Consider the following 23,495-nt stretch of genomic DNA (forward strand, 5'->3'; position numbering starts at 1 on the left):
ACCACAACTATCACCCAGTTAAGTAAGAAAACATAATATTAATATATCTAGTACTTTTACCACAAGTTAATTTCTATTCTCCACTATGTTCCTAATTTCTCCTTAGAATTAACCCAGTAGGGTTACATCGATTAATAATAAAATACAAGTCCTTAGCTGTTCCGATGGGAAAGCAGACAAGCAACACATTTTACTGTTAATGGGAGTTATATTTTAAATTTCCCATATGTGGTGCCAAAAATTTACTTTAGGGGGAACACCTATGACTGGACCTCAGTAGTGATATCCACTTTGGATATATTTTCCAGCAGGGCGGCACTGTACAGCAATGTTTTAAGGAGGATGATGTGCTCTCAGACACTTACACTATGCTTTTTAACACATTGCTTGACCTGCAATGTAATTAATTTTGGTAACACATTATTTTAATGGTACACTAATTAACCTTGAATTGGAATGAATTCTGACAATGACTTTCTGTAGAAGTGCTGAAGATATCTACATTAAGACTACTAATGATTAATATTTTTATGCAGTAGTAAGAAGCTCAAAAACAAGAACCAGATCAAATATACTTGTAAATAAGCATAGATAAAATAACCAGGCTTTGGAATTTTTGCTTTAAAAATGTTTTGTATTTAAATGAACAAAGACTAGCACAGCCAGGTGTCTGAATGGGATGACACTTTACTTATTCAAATAATAAAGTTCCCATAAACATGCTCTAATTTAAGCTATCAGTTCAAATAATAAGATAAGCAATAATCTGCAGAGATACCATCCTCATAGCCATTTATGACAAAATCAGAAACTCAACACCCATGGTTTCTTCCCCTTTTCTCAAGAAAAACATGAATTAGGTGCACATTAAAGTTCTGTTTAAAGACTTTATCCACATTTATGAAGCATTTCACCTATTTTTATATATAACTTTTATTCAAATCTTCTATGAATGATATAATCTCTTACAAATTTTCAAGTTAAGTTTATTTTTACTGCTACCACAAAAATGAACAATTCTTTGTATCTAGTTTTAACAACTCTTCTGCAAAAAAAAAAAAAAAAAAAATCCCAGAAGTATTCAGGAGATAAGGGAGGAAGGCCATTTTTAAAAGGAACCTTTGTTAGGACACCAGAAGACCACACAAGCACTGTTTGGAGCGCTCTAGATAAATTCTGGAATTCAAATATAGTAAAACCCGGGGAGGGTGGTAGCAGGGAGTTCTCATTTATTAACCAAGCAAAGGTACTAATACTGTCCTACCTCAGACAGATGAATGACTCTAAAGTGCTTCAAAAGTGCAGGGTGGCAGCTAACCTATTAAGTGGTATTACTTTCACATCTTCTGGAAAATACTGAGTGGGTTTTAATATTTTAAATGCTTCTTTGATATCCTTAGTTACTTGTCCTCAAACCACGTAATTTTTAAAAAATTATATTTTCTTTGGGATATCACAAATTAAATGAAGAGACTGTATTATAAAACAAGTCTTGATGCTTTTATGGTATTTGGAGACTAGATACAAAGCATGTACACCATACATACAGTAGACAAAAACATGTTTAAATTTATAAGACGTGTCACCTTGCCACTGTATCAAAGATGGTATAATAGAGTACTGTCTAATTAGCAAATGAAATACTGCAAACAGATCAACTTGAAAAACTGAATTTCAATGTACAATTGTAGTAGAGATTGACTTTAGTACCAATAACATGTAATGACTGTGTCCTCTACTCCATCCCTAACTTCTCCCCTTTTCTGCTGCTACTGTATATAAGTTGCTACAGTGAGAACTCCAACCTAAACCACCATAATGTTAGTGATGTAAGAGTGAAGGAATAAGCAAGGGAGATATGACTTCATCCTGTGTAAAATAAGTAATAACAGCAAAAAGAAGTTGCCATGAAAACAGCTCAGATGTTCATTATAAAACAACAGATAAATTATAATATATTCATATGATGGAATATTGCTCAGCAATATAAAGGAAGTACTGATCTATACAACAATATGGATGAATCCCAAAAATATTATGATAAATAAAAGTAGACTTATACAAAAAAAAAAGTACATTAGAATTCCATTTGTATAAAGTTTGAGAAGAGCAGAACCAATCTATAGTAGAACAATTATCAGGACAGCTGTTACCTTTGAGGAATAAGGAGATAGAACCACCTGGGAAAGAGCATGAGGGAATTTTCTGGGGTGACACTAAAGGTCTCATCTTGATGGGAGTTTCAGTTATACAGGTACATGCATTTGTCAAAAATAATGGAATGTACACTTAAGAATTGTGCATTTCATCGTATATAAATGTTATCTTTAAAGAAAAACTAAATACTGAACTCTAATTAATGATATGTATGCAGAAGCATTTAGAACAGTGGTTCTCAACCTTCCTAATGCTGAGACCCTTTACCACAGTTCCTCATGTTGTGGTGACCCCCAATTTCATTGTTACAAATTGAACATAATTAAAGCACAGTGATTAATCACAAAAACAATATGTAATTATATATGTGTTTTCCAATGGTCTTAGGCAACCCCTGTAAAAGGGTCATTTGACCCCCCAAAGGGGTAGCGACCCACAGATTGAGAACCGCTGACTTAGAAGGAAGTATACTGTCTGCAAAATACTCTGATAAAAATGCAGCAAAATATGATTGATGGCTGAATAGCGAGATAGGTAAATATTGATAAAACAAGCACATTAGTGATAGAATCTAGGTAGTAGGAATATAGACATTCACTGTAAAATTCTTTCAACTTTTCTATATGTTTAAAATGTTTCATAATTAAGTATTAGATATGTGCCACAGATTTAGAACAAAGTGAGAAAGAAATGGAATCAAGAGAAAGATGATCTCCCTCAAAATATTTGAAAGGATCAATAAACATATATGGAAAATGGTATAACAATTATACCTTCAAAAGGATAGAAAGGAAAGAATTTAACTAAAAAAATAGCTCAATAAAGGGGATATTGGGGGTGCACTAGATAAGAATCTACGGAAAGCCAATTAATTGTATGAATGCTTTTGGGGGAACCAATGGTAGCTAGCATTGGAATACTGTAATCTATTTTGTTCAAGTGTTGGTATATTGCTACAGTGATCCTAAAAATTTAAATTAATGTAAAGATTTAAAATGTTATTTAAATATAATCAATAAGCATGCATTTAATGTATATTCTCTATGGTACTGATCTGAGAAATAATGTGCGTGACAAGAATTATGCAGATGTAATTTGTATCTGACGACTGATAAAAAATATTCTGCTCACATCACACATACTTTACAAATTATTTAAATAATTTGTTACTCTTAAATATATTTTTGAAAAACTGTAAATATTTGGCTCGATGATACAAACTGAATCACCATTAAAAAATTATTAGGCGCCCTAACCGGTTTGGCTCAGTGGATAGAGCGTCGGCCTGTGGACTGAAAGGTCCCAGGTTCGATTCCTTGGTTGCGGGCACATCCCCGGTAGGAGGTGTGCAGGAGGCAGCTGATCAATGTTTCTCTCTCGTCGATGTTTCTGACTCTCTATCCCTCTCCCTTCCTCTCTGTAAAAAATCAATAAAATATATTAAAAAAAATTATTAGGCTTTCAGATATACTTTTCTACATTTCTTTTCATATTGCCTACCTCAATTTCCACATATTTCTGCAAATGGTTAAAAAATGTAATAAAAGTTACAATTTAAATAAGAAATGAGTACACATAGCACCATGATGCTATAAGCTCGGACCTTAAACATTTGATATGAGGATAGCTTCCCGAATAAATATAACTACAAAACTTTTTCCACTATATATCATATAGACAATCTCCTAATTACTGTATCCGTAGGCAACACCATGTAACTTTCTCAAATTAGAAGTATATGCCCTACTCTAGTAGTTATAATTACAACTTGAATAAGAAAACGATATATATCAGGAACTATACTTATACATAATAAAATAACTTAATTATGAAATATTAATATTTTATTTAAAAGGCAACTTACATATGTTCATGTGCTATAATAGTTACAGATCCAAATATGCATTTCAGGCAATATACTAATTGTGCTTATTTCAAATATGTGGGAATGCAAATGTAGCATATTTCATGACTATAATTAAATTTATTTATGTGCTCATAGCAAATTTTAAGTGTAATAATTTTTAGTCATCTAAGGGCAAGACTAAAATTGAGTTGAATCTGCTGGATAAACACTTTAAATACAGTCCTACACCATCCCAAAAAATCTTAGGCAATCAGTAGTGAAATATCTCAAGTTCAAATATCACATAAACACAAAGAATGGGATGTCCTCTCAAAGCTGTAATTGTTCCCCAACCTATTATAGAGAAATGCCATTTTTCTGATAAAGGGGTTAAAAATATTTAGTTAGCAACTTAACTTTGAAGTTATATACTTTTAGTCCACCAGCAAGGCTTACCAAGTTGCTGTTTTATTTGCTAGAGCATTAAATATCATTAAGCAGTATCATTTATCTTATTTAGGACGTTAAGTTTAATTCTCATTTTAAGCTCTCATCTCCCTCATGTTCTTAAATTAATTCATACAAATCCCTGATTAATAATAGAAGGGCTTGCCATCAGTATTCAAAGCCCAGCCTGAGCTGTCATGGCTGAGAGGGCAGAAATCTGCTTGGAGCAATGAGAGAACCCAACTGAATTCTTGGCGTCTCAGTCTATGAATGTGTAAGCACTTCATCGAATGTTCTGGCAGGCTGGGGTAAAGGTAGCTGCATGGGTAACAAACTGGAAAACCTGGGAAGCTACTGTATCAAAGCAACTGAATGATACAGAAGCGATACATTTACAAGTTTTCCTTTTATTTTCACCAAAAAAAAGTGTTAGTAGTGTAAGCTGTGTTTTAGCCATTTATGTTATCCCTTTCACTGCTGTCCAATAATCTTTGCAAAGGTCATGTGTGAATCTGATTTTCAGTACTATTTTTATACATTTATCCAAAGCCAGAGAATGTACAACACCAAGAGTCAACCCTGAGGTAAACTAGGAACTTGGGTGGTTCTGATATCTCAATGTAGGTTCATCCTTGGTAAAAAAAAAAAAAAAAAAAAAAGTACCATTCTGATAAGTGATATTAATAAAGGAGGAAGCTCTACATGTGTGGGGTATGGAGGTACGTGGGATTGTACCTTCCTCTCGATTTTATTGTGAACCTAAAACTGCTCTAAAAAATTAAGTTAAAAAAAAAAGAGGTGAGTGGCTTCTTCATTCATCTCTTCATTATAGTCTCATTCTTTATTCATATTATTCATTAAGAATAATCAAGGTAACTAAATTTTATTGAGTGCTTACTATTTATGTGTCAGATACTATTTACCTGCTTTATATATATTAACTCATTTAACCCTCAGACAAAGGTGCTATTATTATTACCATTTTACACATTAGGAAACTAAATCACAGAACAAACTAAATCACAGAAAGGACATACAGTTAGAAAGTAACAGTGCTAAGACTTGAACCTATGTAGTCCAGCTCATCACCATTATATTATACTGCTTCTAGTTACTCATTCTTTCAATCATCCATTAATTCATCTTTTTCAAAGTTGTATTCCTTGCTCCCTCCTAACTTTTATTTTATTTTTGTTAATCTTCACCTGAGGATATTTTTCCATTGACTTTTAGAGAGAGGGAGGGAGGGGGAGAGATAGCCAGTGGGGGAGGAAGGCGGAGGGAAAGGGAGGAAAAGAAAGATACAGAAACATCAATGTGAGAGAAACACATTGATTGGTTGCCTCCTGCAAACACCCCAACCAGGGCCAGGGATCAAACCTGCAACCTAGGCATGTGCCCTTGACTGGAATCAAACCCAAGACTCTTAGGTGCATTGTGCCACCGGCCAGGGCAATTCATCTTTTTTTTTTTTTTTTTTGAGCATTTAGAATATGCCAAAACTCTAATGGGAACATTTTCAACAAGGAAGATCTCAAAACATTTACTTTCTCAGGCAGTTATTGAAGGAAATACTGCATCAAAGCCAGGAAATGAATAAGGGAGGGAGATACTCCATCAAAACAGGAAAATAAACAGTAAGAGATAAAGACCTAGGATCAGAAAACAGAAGAATCCAGAAGAAAGGGGAAGAGAATTCCCAGGACAGGATGACATCTATGCAACAGGTCTGGAGAGTAGCCAGTCTGGATTATAGATGAAGAAGGAAAGAGGTTTTCAGAAGGAACATTGCTAAAAAAATATATGGGATTGAATACCTAATGTATTTGTACAGAGAAGACCTCTGTTGGGCAATCTGAGGAAAAAAATTAATGGCAGAAACATAGAAAATATAAAAACAAAAAAAAGAGGCAATTATTAACCTTGAGTAAAACAAAATGTTGTCCCTGGTATGCAGACTGTATTTTTCATAACTATATAATTATTCATTCTCTTCCCACCCTCACCTTTCTTCTCTATAATCAAAGCAGACTTCCTACCATTACTGCCCTGGGACTTGCCCTTGTAACTTGTTTTGGCCAAAGGACTCTGAGTAGATGTGACACATGCCTCATCCAAGCAAAATCTTTAAATGCATTTGTGGATCTGGTCTTTCTGCCTTTAGTTTCTGCCCCTATCTATTGAGATTGGATCTCAGAATGAGAAAATACACAAAATCAAGATGAACTGATCCCAAACAAGGCTAGCAGAACCCAGGAGAGCCTCAAGTGACCCAAAAACCCTTTTGAAATATGAGAGAAAAAAAAATGTTTTTGTTAGCCAATGAAATTTGGGGTTGTTTTTGTAACAGCAAAAGCTAACACATATAGTACAATCCATAGCTCAACAATGGACTATATTTATGTAGTCATAATATAACTAATTATATTACACTAGAGGCCTGGTGCACAAAAATTCATACACTCCAGGAGGTCCCTCAGCCTGACCTGCGCCCTCTTGCAGACTGAGACCCCCTCGGGGGATGTCCACCTGCCGGCTTAGGCCCACTCCCAGGGGGACTGGGCCTAAGCTGGCAGTCATAGACATCCCTCTGGCAGCGTGGGAGTCCTTGGGGGATGTCCACCTGCCAGCTTAGGCCCACTCCCCAGGAGATCGGGCCTAAGCTGGCAGTCAGACATCCCTCTGGCAGCCCGGGAGGCCCTGGCAGTGGGGAGCGGGCCTAAGCCACAGTCAGACATCCTTAGCACTGCTGAGGAGACGGGAGAGGCTACCACCACTGCTGCTGTGCTTGCAGCCATCAGCCCAGCTTGTGGCTGAGCAGAGCTCCCCCTGTGGGAGCACACTGATGACCAGGGGCCAGCTCCTGTGTTGAGCAGCGCATGTCATAGCGACCAGTCGTTCCTGGGTCGTTCTGCTGTTAGGGTCAATTTACATATCACCCCTTTATTATATAGGATTATGTAGGTAAACTGCAAAAGAAACAACTAAAAGAATGGAAAATTTTTGCCTCAAGGGAGCTAGAATCAAATGTGAGAAGGATGCAGGTAAGGGAGTACTTTTTTTTGTTTGTTTTAAGACATAATTTGATATTCTTTGACCTATTCACATGTATTAATTTTATAAAAAAATCTTAACTCAGGAGCACAAAAATAAGAAAAGACAATAAAATCAAGGGAAATAATCATGCCTGATTCCCTAAGAAAAAGTATTCTGATCCTGAAAGGCAAAGACCCTTAGCTGGAATCATGACCTCGTTTTATTATTTCACAATCTGGCATCTACTTTTCTCTAGCTACATTTTTCTTGATGGTTTGTTTCAATACTTAGGAGAAAACAAATAATATTACTGGTTCCCCTTTACTATAGAATTACAGCCTTACATTTTCAGTTCTAGATGTCACTGACAATCTGTTACAGGAAAGATGTTGCCTAAAGTGAGATAATACCAAGTGGGAAAAAAGTAGGTTTACAGTTGTTCATATGGAAAATAATAATTAATAAAGAATAAACTCTGTTTTGCATAATCACAAAGGGCTATCCTATACAGAGAGCTCTCAATTAATACATAAGTTGATCATTTATCTAATTGACACATTATCTATGATCACTGCATGCCCTTTTCCTAACAATTGCCACCTGCTGGTCATTTCAATCAGCTTTTACTGTATTACCAAAGAATGAGAAAAATAATTAAAAGTGAATTAAAGTTTGCATCTTTTTTAAAAACTAAAATTCAGGGACAATTTAAGCTCAATAAATAGTATTATTCACAAAACAAACTTAAGAAATAATATATTTTACAAAATATATTTAAATAGTGGGCCCACATTTAAATGACTGGATTTACCAAAATTCTTGAGTTTTCTAGAAATATACTTATTGAGTAAAGGACAATATACCATTTAAGATATAATGATAGAGAACACTAAAGCTATTTATAATATTTCTTTATATATATACATATATATTTTTTATTGATTTTAGAAAGGAGCAAGAGGGAGAGACAGACAGAAACATCAATGAGAGAGAGTCATTGATTGGCCACCTCCTAAACACCCCACACCAGGGATCAAGCACGCAATCTGCATGTGCCTCGACTGAGAATTGAACCCTGACCTCTATGTTCATAGGTTGATGCTCAACCACTGAGCCACGCCACCTGGGCTAAATATTTTTATACTAGAGGCCTGATGCACGAAATCATGCAAGCTTCCTTCCCCCGGCTGCTGGTACCGGCTTCCCTCTGGCACCTAGGACCTAGGCTTCCCTCTGGCCGCCGGCAGTCACCCAGGACTGGCTGGGGCTTCCCTCCAGCTGCCGGCAGCACCCCAGACCCAGGCTTTCCTCCAGCTGCGAGCAGGCACCCAGGACCCAGGGCTTCCCTCGCAGCCCCAGCTTCATCCAGAAGGTCGTCCAGAAGGATGTCCGGTTGAATTAGCACATTATGCTTTTATTATTATAGATTTCCTATAGATCTTACTTATGTTAACTGTCTCTCCCTTTATCATAAACAAGTATGAATTATTTGAGTGCAAGTTTCACCTAGTAACTTCTGTGCCATGACAGAAATATGATGGCTACATACACAGGAAGTATCTTCACTGGCTGACACCATCTCATTTAGATATTTTGACATTCTCTTAACCATACTGTTCTTTGAATTGTAGTTCACAGGCCTGCCAATTAGAAAAAAGCACTGGGGCAGAACAAGAAAGCATAAGAATATAATTACAGGGCATGTTTTTCATACCTCTTCATCTTTCATATTCACATCCACATTTTTTGATTTGATGACTTTGGATATATGGTCAATGTTGTTTTCTCTGCAGTAATCAAATATGTTTTTATCTTCTTCCCTAATGAGAGTAAAAATAAAAAGTCACATATTTTTAATACAACCTGATTGCTGCTGACAAACATTAATAAAATCTGTTTTTATAAAGGATTTTACATGAACAATAATGGATTTTCAATAAAACATAATACATCCAACCTCTGAAAAAGACGAAAGTTCTTATCTATATATATATAAAACCCTAAGCAACCGGTCAACCGTTCGACAGGTCACTATGACGTGCACTTGACCACCAAGGAGCTGCCCCCTTGTGGTCAGTGCACTCCCATAGTGGGAATGATGCTCAGCGAGCTTACCAAGTGCCAGTAGCAGCAGGCACAGCGGGGCCCAGGTGAGTGGGAGCAGCGCAGCGCCCTGCCTGGGCTCGGGCTCCTCCCCGGTCGCCTGCCACTTCATGCACTACTACATCCCGAGGGGTCCCAGACTGCAAGAGGGCGCAGGCCAGCCTGAGTGACCCCACCGGTGCATGAATCCATGCACCAGGCCTCTAGTCAAATATAATTGTAAGGAAAAGCTTCACTGCTTTAACAAGTCACACCAGCACAATAACATAACAACTTCAGTAGATTATCTCAGTGCTCTTTTCCTCCCCCAGTTACTTTCACACACGGACAGGCACATACTTCCTTTGTCTCAGAATTTTCCATTGTAGCACTGAGATAAGCACTGTAATGTCTACACAGAGGCATCAAAAGATCAGAATACAGCTTACTGCTTGTCTTAAAGGACAATAGAATGACAAGTTGATTGTTACTCAAATTTTATACACACACACACAAGTAATTTTCTTAAGGGAAAGATAATTAGAGCATCACAAAATTCAGAAATCCTACATGAGATAACAGAAACAAAGACTGGGAACAAAATCTGAGAAGCATACTAGGTACCCAACACCATTCTAAGTACATGTACTTAGAATGAATGTACACTTATCCAACAACTTCAGAAAGAACAAGGAGAGATTACATGATCCTCCAAATGGCATCGAATTTACCAAAGGTAGAACAAGAGAGCTAGAATTCACTCAGATCAATTGATTTTATATATAGTACATTTTTTTTTAAATATACTTTATTGATTTTTTACAGAGAGGAAGGGAGAGAGATAGAGAGAGTTAGAAACGTCGATCAGAGAGAAACATCGATCAGTTGCCTCCTGCACATCTCCTATTGGGGATGTGCCCGCAACCCAGGTACATGCCCTTGACCGGAATCGAACCTGGGACCTTTCAGTCCGCAGGCCAATGCTCTATCCACTGAGCCAAACCGGTTTCGGCATACATTTTTCTATTATATCTAGCTACATCTTGACTAGTCAACTGTAATCTATTCTACACACAAAAGCGGTTCCTAACATGAGGTCTTTGAGTTCTCTAAAATAGGATACAGAACTATCTATGTAAATGCATGTGCATTTTTCTGAATGTGTGTGTTTCTGTGTGTGGGGGGGTGTCGAGGGGAAGGTGGCTTCAATGAGATTCTCAAAAGGATAAATCCTTTGGAATATTAAAATGAAACTGTTTCCTATGTGGACTGCGTTTTCTGGTCAGGCTTAAAAAATGCAATTTGAGCTCTAAAAACTAGTGTTTTATAATCTCAAGACCATGCTTCCATTCATCAGAAATTAAGGCACCTAGCCATAGTCCTCCTCCTATTTTAAAAGCCAATTTAAATACTTTATTCCTTATAAAAATTATTTTCAGTCAGAGGTAATTAAATTAAAATACACTACTTTGGCCTTATTCATCTAAGTTTTCCTTATGCATTTGATGTATTCAGTTGAGCACTTACTACATGCAAGGCACTGGGCAAGATTCTGTTGTTAACAGGTAACAAGGATAAGCAAAAAGCTTTGCATTCAATATATGCACAGTAGAGTTGGGATGATATTATCGATACACCAGTAACATAGGGTATAACTGGATCTTTAGAAAGGCCTAAAAAAGTACAGAGGAGAAACAGTTTGCCTCAAGCTGGAAAAAATGAGGTACATGTGCAGGAAGAAATCATGTTTAAAAGCAAAACAGAGGTGAGCAAAAGAAGGTTTATAGTTGCTCATGTGGAAAATAACACAATAATAAATAATGCAAGAATACACTTGTGTTTCACATATTCACAACTGCAAACCTACTTTTATGGTCTCTTGAAAATGTCCACTTTGTAGAAAAGAAAAATGCTTTTCCAGATTACCTACTCTGAAAGAAATTAGAGAAGTCTGAGGCTAAAACCCCAGAAAGGAGAAGTCTGATTTTAAAAATTAAGGTTGCAAATAGTACCACTTTAGCTATATTTAACCACAACCAAAAAACACAGTTTCTATGAAAACATGTATTCAGAATACCAACTTGGTAATAATAGGGACCTATTTTCATCCAGTCCAGTAACAGAGACCCCTCTAATTCAAGAGGCAGCAACTTCAACTGTGAGAGAAAGAGCTGTGTCATTTTAAGTCATCATATAAAATATACTACTTACCAATTGTTTTGAATTTGAAAATAATAGGGAGTTGATGGTGGGGCACAGAAAGGAAAGTAAGGAGGACCCTTGGGATGTCAGTTACTCATACCCAATAACATGTAAGGGCAATTCATAGATAAGAAAACCTTCTGCGTGGTCTCTTTTCCTGAATCTCAAAATGTGCATGTACACCTATGTCTTAAACAGTGTACAAGAGTAAATATAGTATAAACATATTCAAATTTTTATTTTGCTTAATATATTGTCAATGTTCCTTATGTGCATCAAATATTCTGATTTGGTATAAGAGTTTTTGGAGGGCATAGGCAGTTTTTCATCTGAATACCTGCATGTTGTCTGTACTTTATCATTGCTAAATATGTCAGGCACACAGAAGTATTTAGAAAATACTTCAGGGTAGAGTATACAATGTAAATTAAATATCAAGAAGAAATTCAATAAAATCACCAACAATATGATACAAAATTGAATGACTAATATTAAAAAAATTAAGTGATAATGCTTGGGCTTAGTTGTTGAATAGTTCTCTATCTTCACTCCAAGTCTGACTTAACTTACTTGCCAGCAACCAAACTGTCAATACAATGTCACCACCTAGTGGCCAAAATGGAGGAACATCGGGAGCACTATCTCCACATCTTTCTTGCCCCTAACAAGATTATGTACAATATACAAATCAAATTCTCTCTTTTCCCTCTACATTTCCCTGTCAATACAGTCTCCCAGAGGCAAACTCCCCTTCTGGATCCATACTTAAAGGAAACATGTGCAAGTGATTCCAACCATTACCAAATACAATAGAGCCTTTATACATGTTAGTGCCCTTCCTTCTACATGTTCTCAACTTATCTTCCTTTCTCTTATGATTCTTACCCAGTTATCGTTCTCCCTCTTTCCTCAATATAAGAGATAAAATTATCATATCTGTTCTTTATGGGTGAGTATGAGTTATATTTGTGACTACTTTCAAGGATGTAGTCCCTCCCCACATTATTCCTAGCACAAAACAGAATGTCTCTCTTTAGATTACTCCCAATTTCCCAAAAATGACAGAAAATATATTTTTATATTTGAAGGAAAAAAATCACTGGCTCTCTTTGAAAAATAAAGGCACACCCTTATGAGAAAGAGGGATGGTGTTTAAGTATGGTCATCTTTCATCTACCACAGGAAGACTAGAACCTTGCCCATTCCTAGATATGCTATGTACCACTTTCTACAAAGACTGCATTTCCCTATCAAAAGAATATTTCAAATACTGTAGTCAAGTTTCATGGCAAGCGACCCACAGGTTGAGAACCGCTGTTCTAGGAAGTAAACCCAAAAGACTGTACTAAGAATTAGCAAACTACTATTAATTAAACTTGTTACTCTTTTGCATGAAAATACTGTTTAACATACTAGGAACGGTTTGGAGGAAAAATATCAACCTTAGGTTGTACTGCCTCAGGATATAAAGTCTTCCATGGTACCAAATAAAGGGACAATTTGGGTAAAACTTTGGTGTTGGGAAGCCCTCTATAACTAACATTAGAGGATGAAAGAAGTGAAATGAACAAAACAAAAAGAGGACTTGATGTTAAACCCTGTCTCATTCTAATAGAAATATTCATCTGTTAAACTACGTATTTTAAAAAACTTAGCTCACTGACACATTTTCAATAAAAATTACCTTATGTTTAATAATTATTTAACAAAATTTATTATGTATGTTTATCAACTGTATAGAAAGAATTGTAACTCAAATGAGAAAAAAAGTTAATGCTTTAAAGCTTTGGGGTAACAAAAATTTAAATTTTTTTAAAGACTAACTCATATACATATTTTTATTGCAGAGGATTATGAATGTGATAAGGTTACACGAAATATATTACTTTGAAATAAAATTATGTGGGAGAAGTAGAAAAAATGATGTAAAATTTCTGTTAAAGAACTTGTTCATGTATTTTTAAGTCAAGATCAGAATTTTATTTAATTAAACTTTATTTTGAGACGGTTGAAGATTCGCATGCAGTTGTAAGAAAGAATAGATCTTTTGGACCATTTTTCCGGTTTCTCTCAATGGTAGCATGTTCTTGTATTTTTTTTTTTTTTAAAAAAAGGATATCATTACAGCACTTAGATTCCTTTGGATATATCTAAAAAATGATGTTTATTTTACATTTTCATTATTTACAAAATGCCAGAGATTACGCCCTTGAAAATTATTTAAGTTTTTAAGTAATTTTTTTAGATATCTTAAAAAATGTAAAAGGGAACATAGTCTTTCAAAATTGTCTTAGGGACTACATCAGCAAGAAGGTTTTTTGAGTAACACGTCTCTAACCCAATATTTTAGAAAGCAGAAGAGGCCCAAAGCAAGGAGCAGGCTAATCAAGGATGACCAAAGAAAGCTGTATAGGAGACTTGACATGACAGCCTAGCTTTGAAGGATGAGATGACAACGCAGGTGGGTAACTGAAGGATTCCGAAGAAAAGAAAGGAAAGTATCACCAAAATGAAGTGTTCAGGGGAACCTCAAGCACTTGGTTATGATTGGGCATTGGGAGACAAGGTTAGGGATATGCTGAACATAAATCCTAAAGAGCCTTGGCACACTCACTGCATATAAGGTAAGAAACAAATGTAGGTAATGAGTTAGCAGGAGAACGAAATAGTTATTCACCTTCCAAAACCTGGAATAAAGGGAAACAAAATTGCCCTCTTAAAGTTAAACTAAACTAAATAAGCTACTAATGAGAGGAAAAAGGAATGTTTCCCAGGTGGACTTGAAGAGCTACTTGATTCAGACACTAACCTTAACACATCTAAAAAAACAAAGAGACAACTAAGGGGGGAAAAGTTAGTGATGCCAATTTAAACACAGACCAAAAGAAACAATCTAAGGAAAAGAGCATTCTGAAGTATTTCTCTGCTGGGAGACGGTTTGCTCAGGAGGCCTCATTAGAACCTTGGTGAAGCTGGTGTGTAAGGCTTATCTGGGAGGAGCAAAAGAGATAAAGTCAATTCCTAACTCAGGGATTAAACAGTAGTCATAGCTGTCATATTTAGCACATGAAAAGTCCCAATTTTTAATTAACATTTAATTCAAATTTTAGATGTTAATTTCACCTTTGTAAAACATTCAATCTTACCAAAGACCATAAATGAGAGCCTATACTATGATCCCCAGGTAAAACTTGCAAATAGTACAGCATTCTTTTTGAAATACCTTGATCCTAAGTCCTGAAGGAGGCAAAACACTTGGGCAGTAACTATGTTCAAGAAGCCTAGAATTCAGACCAAGGCATTTAAGAAACTGTTTAATTGTTGTTCTTAAAAACCTGGATGACAAATAGTCAATTAGAAATTGTTCTTAAGTTGCCAGATTTCATTGATTCTAAAATACATTTTTTTCATATTTTAATGTTTCTGGTAGATCTTACAATGTGTGACATCTTATAATTGATTAGTGGCTTTTAAAAAATGGTGTTCTAAAACCAATGGTGCTTTAGAGTCAAAGAAGTAATAGGATAGGTTCAAACTACACAGTGCCAAATGGACAAGTGAACTATGACTGAAAGAATTCATATAGGGTATACTGAATCACAATCCTCCAACTCAGAATGCTTGCTACTAGATCTGCAATTAGGATCAGTTATGGGAAATAACCAGTTAGTTCCTCCCCTCCTGTTACGTGACATAGCAACATCTTCTTTCACCAAGTAATAACTATTTTCAGACTGCGATATATAAGCAGTATACCTAAAGGACTAGAAAACTCAAAAAGCCTCAAATACAAAGTTCTGTTTATTATTTTATTTATATTGTTAATCTGTAAGTAACATTTTTCTCAAGCAAGCAATGACAAAGGGAAGATCAATGTATACTTCTTGTAAATAACTCATTATACTAGAAAAGTTATTTAGCCATGATTTATAAACACACCAGTTACCGAAAATAAATTTTCACCTCTTAAAATCTGCTTAACTCTAAAAAAGTTGGTTGAAAATTTCTGATACTTTCAATGCCTATAAGAAAAAACACAGTTCAATTCTGACCAATTCTTGCAAAACCAGTGGCCACATCTATAGAAAAATCTATAGAATCCCTTGACTAACAGGCTCTGCAGAGCTGAGTTATATTTTCAACCATTAAGGTAAGTCTAAAATCAATAGAAACAATTAATCCAAAGAAAACATCATCATCATCATCATCAGTACACTGATAAATGAAAGACTACAGTTTCTAATTTTACCAGTAAAGCACATTTTTAAAAACTCTAAGTAGAATGAGATTTAATTCAAAATTTAAACTGAAGATATTTAGTACATTAATATAACAACAACTGTCAAATTCGATTTCACCAGTTGGAGATTACAACTGTAGCAGTTAAGAGCAAAGTTACAACCATGTGACCTTGGGCAAGTAACCTAACTGCTCTGAGTCTCCGTTTCCTCATCTATAAAATACAGATACAGTATTAATAATACCTACATCTCATAGGATCATTCTAGTTACTAGCTTACAAGAAGTAGTCAATAAATGTAAGCAATTTTATCATAAGGTTTTAGCATATACTGTAAGCTGGGGTTATGTATCATATATCCTTATATAAAACTATCAATCAATTCACCTAACAAAGATTAATTTGACCTTCAAGGAAATAAAAATAAGCCAATGTAGTTGGAGTAGAGTGAACAAAGAGGTGGTGCAGAGGGGAAAATTGGCATTAGATGAAGATGATGAGGGCCCTGTAAGACATGCTAAGGATTTAAAATTTTATCCTAAGTGCTATAGGAAATCATTAAAAGGTTTTAAGCGGGAGAGTGATATGATGAGATCTGAGTTATAAATCCGGGGAAGAGACAGCACAGGAAGAGAAAATCCAGTTTCAAACGGTGCTGTAGTGTCCTGGCCAAGAGACGATGATTGTTTAAGAGTAGCGATGATCATGCAAAGGGAATGGTAGTGGCAGTAATAAAAAGTAGAAGAATATGGATTATTTTTGAACCTGAAGAAACAGAATTTCTAATATGTTAGAGGATGAGAGAGTAGAACAATATGACAAAGACTTAGAAACAACATACCCATAGTATACACATCTTTATATGTGTACACACACATACATACACTAAATTATGTAAACAAGTCTAAGTGCTTAGTATTTCACAGGTACCACTTATAGAAAAAGAAGAAAAATATTAGAAGAAAGGGTAGACAGACAAGAGAGAACAAAGTAGAGAAAAGGAAAAGGGGGAAGAAAAAAGAAAGGAGAGAGGAAGAGAAAGTTACGGATTGGTTTCAGTTGTTGAGTAATTCTCTTGCTCAGAAAAGGCTGTTGATCTACAAACAGGTAGATTTGCCTATATGCTTGGTTGACATCATGACACTGAGGACACAGGAGCTAAATAAAGCGCATAAGAAAAGGGTGAATATGAGAGCCAGGAGACTCTTACAACAGTTACTGTTTATGTCAAGACCCATTTGTCTCAAGGGACCCATTTTCACATAATCTATAATTATCTCTTCGCTTTAATCGCCTTGTCATTCCTGAGGCTCTCATGGGCACTGGAAGAGGAAAAGCTCATTAACTAAACCTTTTCTCCTCTCTCCAGCCACCCATGGCTTTTAATTGCTTGGTGTGTTATTATCTAGGAGTGCAACTGGGATCATTTTCATAAGAAAGGGAGGTAGAGAGGAGGAAGGGAGCCATGAGTCCCTGAGGTATGTACCACAGACAAACCTTTGCTTTCTCAATTATTTATGCCAGCTGAGGTTTTACAGGCTGAATAAATCCGTAACTCAAGTTCATTCTAAGCAGTCAGATTCTCAAGGGGGAGTTTTCCACTTGCCTATCCATACTTGTGTAGTCCTCAAAGAATAACCAGAATGTAACAAGACATATGTCATCCAATTTATCACCTATCACCAAAGTGTTAACACAATGTTGATCATGGGCAACACAGTGAAATAGGGAAGGATTTCACTATTACCAGCCAAACAGATGAAAGGAAGCAAGATAATCTTTTTGGTGCTAAGGGCAGTAGTGTTAATGGGACAGTGGTATCCCAGAGTGACTTAACTTATTGGAAGCATAAAAATCCAAATTTTCAATTAAAAAAATACTATTGAAGCCTAAGAATCTTATAGATTTGTTAAAAACAGAAAGAAAACCCCACAAAGAGATTGCTATAAGGCTCTGAATAAATAACTACAGGGGATTTTATACCATTTCATTTTATAAGTCATTTACAAAATATTCATTGTAGCTTTTTCTCCAATCATACTCTTTTAGAGTACAATATTATATAAGTGACAGGCTTTTATACTATTTTTATTCACTTCGTATTTTCACCAAAAATTACAAAATTAAAGCATAAAATAATCACATTCATTTTTGTTTTTAATACTTATATCCTCCATTTTATAATCAGAACTAAAGAGCAGCCAATGAAGAGATATTTCTAAAATATTTTAAAAATCCATTATTGTTTAAAATTTTTAACTTTCTAAGTCAATAATGAAAGAATCTCTTTAAAATTCTACAGGCTTTTGTGTCTGACCACAGCAGTGACCTCTGGTATTTTCTGCCAAAACAGTTCATTTGTCTCACAGAACAACTAATCAATTCTAGAGCCCATCAATCATTTTAGCTGTATACTGCTCTGGTCTTGCTTAGAGAAGGTCCAGATGGCTGCTTGTGTAAGTGGGATTAATAAAATTCTGATAGATTACATAGCATCAAACTATAAAATATAACAGAGAAGATCAACTCTTATTGCAGGGTGAGATGGATATTTATAGGCTTCATGTATTATATTTTTAATTCTTGTTCTAATTCTAGATAAAACTTTATGTGCCAACTTCTAGATAAAACCTTCCATGTATACAACTCACCCAAGTGTTTATTAAGTCACTATATGTAATACAGAACCAACTGACTCTTTGCAAAGTCCTAAGCTTATTCACCAGAGCTTTTTCTGCCAGTCCTCAGTATAAATGAAACACAACACATCTCAAGACTAGAGTAACTGTGAGGGACAAGATTTCTGACTCTCTTGCTTCTATAGTTCCAAACACAGATCTAATAGCATTGACTCTCCCTTCCCTGTTTTCCAATTTCTTCTGTAAAAGCAAACAACCTGTACCACATTCTATAACCAGACTGACATGTGATTCTTAGCTCCTACATAAGTCGTATGTATGTAATGGGTGTTAACTGTGGAGACTCTGAGTAACAATACTATTAAAGCTAACAGTGACATAGTAACTTATTTTGTGCCAGATACTGTTCTAGGATGCCTGTATGTGTGTATTCCTATAATCCACATAAGTACTACATGAGAAAGGTACTATAGTTATTTACCCTCACTTTACAGATAACTTGTCCAAGGTCACAGAACTAATAAGTGGTGGAACCAACATTTGAATGCTGGAAGTTTGGCTCCATAATTTTTTTACTTCATTAGCCTCACACTATATCCCCTCCGTTATACTACAGAACCATTAACTAGCTTCAGGAGGAACTGGGTCAGGGCTCTGGAATGTTAACAGAGATCTGTACCTATGAAATTATATTATCGCTTTCTCAGACAGAATGGAAATAAAGGCCAGAACCCAAACAGGCAGGAGCAAACTCAGAATTGGCCCCAGTGGTCCTTGGCTCAAAAACATTTACAATAAAACTCAAGTGGGCCCTTAACTTATCAGCTACAGTGCCCATTAGTCAGGAAAGCTGCCAGGACAATGGAGCCTTAAGAAATGGGTTTATTAGAAGCTGGTTTTCCTGATCTTTAATAATGTGAAAAAATGTAGAGGTTTATATAGTTAAGACCTTTGAAATACATTTTTAATGTTCTTTTAAAAAATAATGGTTCAGTAGAGGAAAACTTTTCCTTCCCTTCAAGTTTTAACATTTTAACCATGTTTCTAAAACTCTAGATCCTACTGTCACTTTCACCTTGGTTGAACATAACACTACCAAGACTGCAATTAACTTCAGTTAAAAAACGACGTTCTCTCAGCAAAAAAACAACAGCACCAGCTACTATATTTCACCAAAATACAAGCAATACTTGATTACATAAAAGCTAACAATACCGTTTCCAATGTTGCAACTATAGTCTTATACTTAACACATTGCAGACAGATCACGAGAATTCTTGCTTCATATTATACAGTGTTTTACAAAGTATCATACTTTAAAAAGATAATAGCTTGTAAGAACATGTAATAAATAACTTCAAAATGCAATGGGTTTTTTAATTTTAAAGCGTGCCTTTAACATTTATGTAAAACGTTTTTTGTAGTCGTTCAATAGAAACTTATTTGGCCACTAGGTAAAGCTAGCAATAAAACTACTGGTCTGCAATGTGTTTTACGAAACAATAAGGATTACATCTGGTCCTTCACTGGAGTAACCCAACATTTCAATGTAGAGTAATTTTTATTGTGATCTAGTTTCTTATGCTGGAATTCTGTTCAATTATAAAATGAATTCTCTAATATAAGAAAATCAGTAGTTGCTGTAATTTCTGATGTGCTATCTATATACCAGTATATAAAACCTTAATATGCAAACAGACTGAAGGGCGGAACAACCAAAAAACCAGTCGCTATAACATATGCTGACCACCAGGGCATGCACGCAGAACATGGCGACGTCAGCCGCGGTAGGATGGTGAAGCAGGTGAGTGGGGGCACTAGATCAAGGCGGGGCACTGGTTGCTGTCATCGGGGTGAGCTTCTGGTGGTTATTGAAAATTCTTTGCTCCCTCATGCTGCGTTTCCACCGGGCACTTGCACCTGCTGCTGGTGCCGCCCCATTCGCACTCGCTGTGGGCACTGGAGCCGCTGCCCACACCCGCTGCGGGTGCCTGGTGCCGGCCCCAAACACCCCCATGGCTTCTCCACCTCCCCTTGCTCCTGAGGGGCAATCGAGGCCAACAGCCGCCTCTTGAACCTGCTGCCGGAAACAGCCCTGCTCGCACCAGCTGCCAGTGCCAGCCTCACTCGCACCTGCTGCTGGTGCTGGCTCCATTCGCTCAGTACCATCAGTGGGTGCAAGCGGGGCCGGCTCAGTCAGCATGTGGAAGCAGCAGGAGCAGCGCTGCCGGCAGACAGGGGACCGGGGCCACGGCGGGAGGGGCTGTGGAGGATGGACAGAGACCTGCCCCTGTGCCCACCGCAGCCTCGCAGCCGGCAATTTCTTTTCAAGGTGCACAAATTTGTGCACTGGGCCCCTAGTAGTAGTAATGAAATTACTGTTTGTAATAGTTAAAAGGCTTTCTGTGGCTCTCATATTCATGTTTCTTATTGTTTCATATCTTAACAATATGTTCCGGAACACAAAAACTTAGATCACATTATAAGAAGACTAATATTTCAATGACTTAATGAAATAAGGCCAAGACTAACTAGTTTCGCCATAGCAGAGGCTCATAATTCATTTCATTAACCAATAATGTTTATTAAACATGCATGTAGATGTAAAAAAATACAGAGAACATACTATTAAAAAGGTGAAGAAGTTTAGAAGCACAAATATCCACAATGTTTTGTCTTATAGATTCACAATAAATGTGAGTTGAATTAAAATCTCTATATTAAAATAAGTGATATTATTTTATGTTTCTTATGATCAAATTCTAAATATTGATTTAAATGTAAGAGTCACTTCTTTAGGAACTGGATCAAGGGTAATCAGGTAGGTTAACTCTTCCAGTGTAATTTAGCTCTATATTAGGAATACTCCAAGTATCCAGACATTTACTCTCACTTCAATTGGAGTACATGCGATTTGCTTTCTGTTCTGTAGAGGCACTGAAATTAGTCAAGTCACTGGACATTCCAAAAGAATAGTGCTCAGCATGTCATTTTCAAAAATACTAGAGTCTTGGAGCCCTTAAAGAAATCAGCACCCAAAATAAGGATCATTATTACTTATAGATAAGCGATTGCTATTATTAGAAAGTATGTATGGTGATTTTTAAAAAGCAAAGTCGAGCCCTAACCAGTTTGGCTCAGTGGATGGAGCGTCAGCCTGTGGACTGAAAGGTCCCAGGTTCGATTCTGGCCAAGGGTATGTACCTTGGTTGCGGGCACATCCCCAGTTGGAGGTGTGCAGGAGGCAGCTGATCGATGTTTCTCTCTTATCGATGTTTCTAACTCTCTATCCCTCTCTCTTCCTCTCTGTGAAAAATCAATAAAGAATATATAAAAAAAAGCAAAGTCAAGAAACTATCTCAATTCATTTCCCTAACTAAACTATCAGCTCCTTGGGGAAGCAGCTGGGGGTACCTCCCAACGGTTGGCACTTTCGCTAGATACTTACTAACTTCTGGGAACTTCCTCAGAATAGTGAGAGTACAGAGATGAATAAAATATGATCCCTGATCTCCAAAATCTAAGCTTAGTGGAAGGATAGAGTGTTCTTAAAAATTATAATTCAATGTGTATAACATGATAAGTGCTATAACAAAAGTGTGAACAAAGGACTATGGGAAAACAGAGAATGACTAACCTCTCCTTCTATCACGTAGGAAAATGACTTGATTTGAACATTTAATAAACTTTGATTGGTAGGGTGAGGGTTCTAAGATGCCATTTTTAAGTAGACTCTAAAGATGGAATATATAAATTAAGAACCCCAAAACATTTTCTGAATATATAAGAGTTAAGGGGCAGGGGGATTAAGTTCTGAAAACGTTTTTTAAACTATGCTTCCTCAAAACTGTATGGGCTCCTCAGGAGTTCTCAGAGACCCAAAAAGGCATCAGGGTGGCAAATGTACTCCAGGCCAGTAGCAGCCTTAAAGGGTATCTTTATTCTCCTTAATTCTCCATCAGCCTTTCCCTTTCATAACCCAAATAAATATTTAATCTTAACAAAAAATGGTGTGCTTGCTATGCAAATACTAGTAGATTCAAGAGAGGACTCCTAGTATTAACTGACTGATCATTAACTGGAAACTATGAGCATTCATAGTGTTATCAGTAACTTCCCTCCCAGAATGCTACCTGGGAGTTGTCATCATCACTTCCTTATGTGATGGATAATGTCATCAAACTCTTTTGCAAGAGTGAAGCATAACATTTTGGTACAATTCCTCTTCACTCTATGAAGACAGGTATTTCCCTTCAATAAATTTAGGTAATCACAATTTTCCACTTAAGGATTAGAGCTCATTTACTTCATGTTAACGAGTAGGAAAAGTAAAGTTCAGATAACTCAAAAAGAGTAAAAACATCAGAGATTTCTATTTTGTTTTTATCTGTAAAGGAGCAATCTTAGATGAATGTGTCACATGACTTTAAAGCAGGACAGAATTCCTGATTTACACAAACAGTGCTGAAAGAAAAAGATTATCCAATAAATTTTATATGTAACATAAAATTTAAGACCTTTATTAAATACAAAATGACCTTTAAAAATTTTGTGTTTAAAAAAACAACAAACCCATAAAATTTTACTATCTTGCCCTAACCAGTTTGGCTCAGTGGATAGAGCGTTGGCCTATGGCCTGAAGGGTCCCAGGTTCGATTCCAGTCAAGGGCATGTACTTTGGTTGCAGGCACATCCCCAGTAGGGGGTGTGCAGGAGGCAGCTGATCGATGTTTCTCTCTATCCTTCTCCCTTCCTCTCTGTAAAAAATTCAATAAAATATATATTTTTAAAAAATTTACTATCTTAACCATTTCTAAGTGTACAGTTCAGTAGAGCTAAGTAAATT

General features: G+C 36.2%; 1 protein-coding gene across 1 annotated transcript in view; it reads right to left on the minus strand.

Annotated features, from left to right (window-relative positions):
- ACBD6 (acyl-CoA binding domain containing 6) overlaps positions 1 to 23,495 on the minus strand; it is a 126,839-nt gene that overhangs the window by 58,172 nt on the left and 45,172 nt on the right. Inside the window, exon 5 of the mRNA XM_081112358.1 lies at positions 9,201 to 9,306. Within this exon, the coding sequence (XP_080968484.1) occupies positions 9,201 to 9,306 (106 nt within the window). The remainder of the gene's footprint in view (positions 1 to 9,200; positions 9,307 to 23,495) is intronic.

This window comes from Myotis nattereri (assembly GCF_964212035.1).
Source record: "Myotis nattereri genome assembly, chromosome: 18".
In the NCBI taxonomy this organism is placed as follows: domain Eukaryota; kingdom Metazoa; phylum Chordata; class Mammalia; order Chiroptera; family Vespertilionidae; genus Myotis; species Myotis nattereri.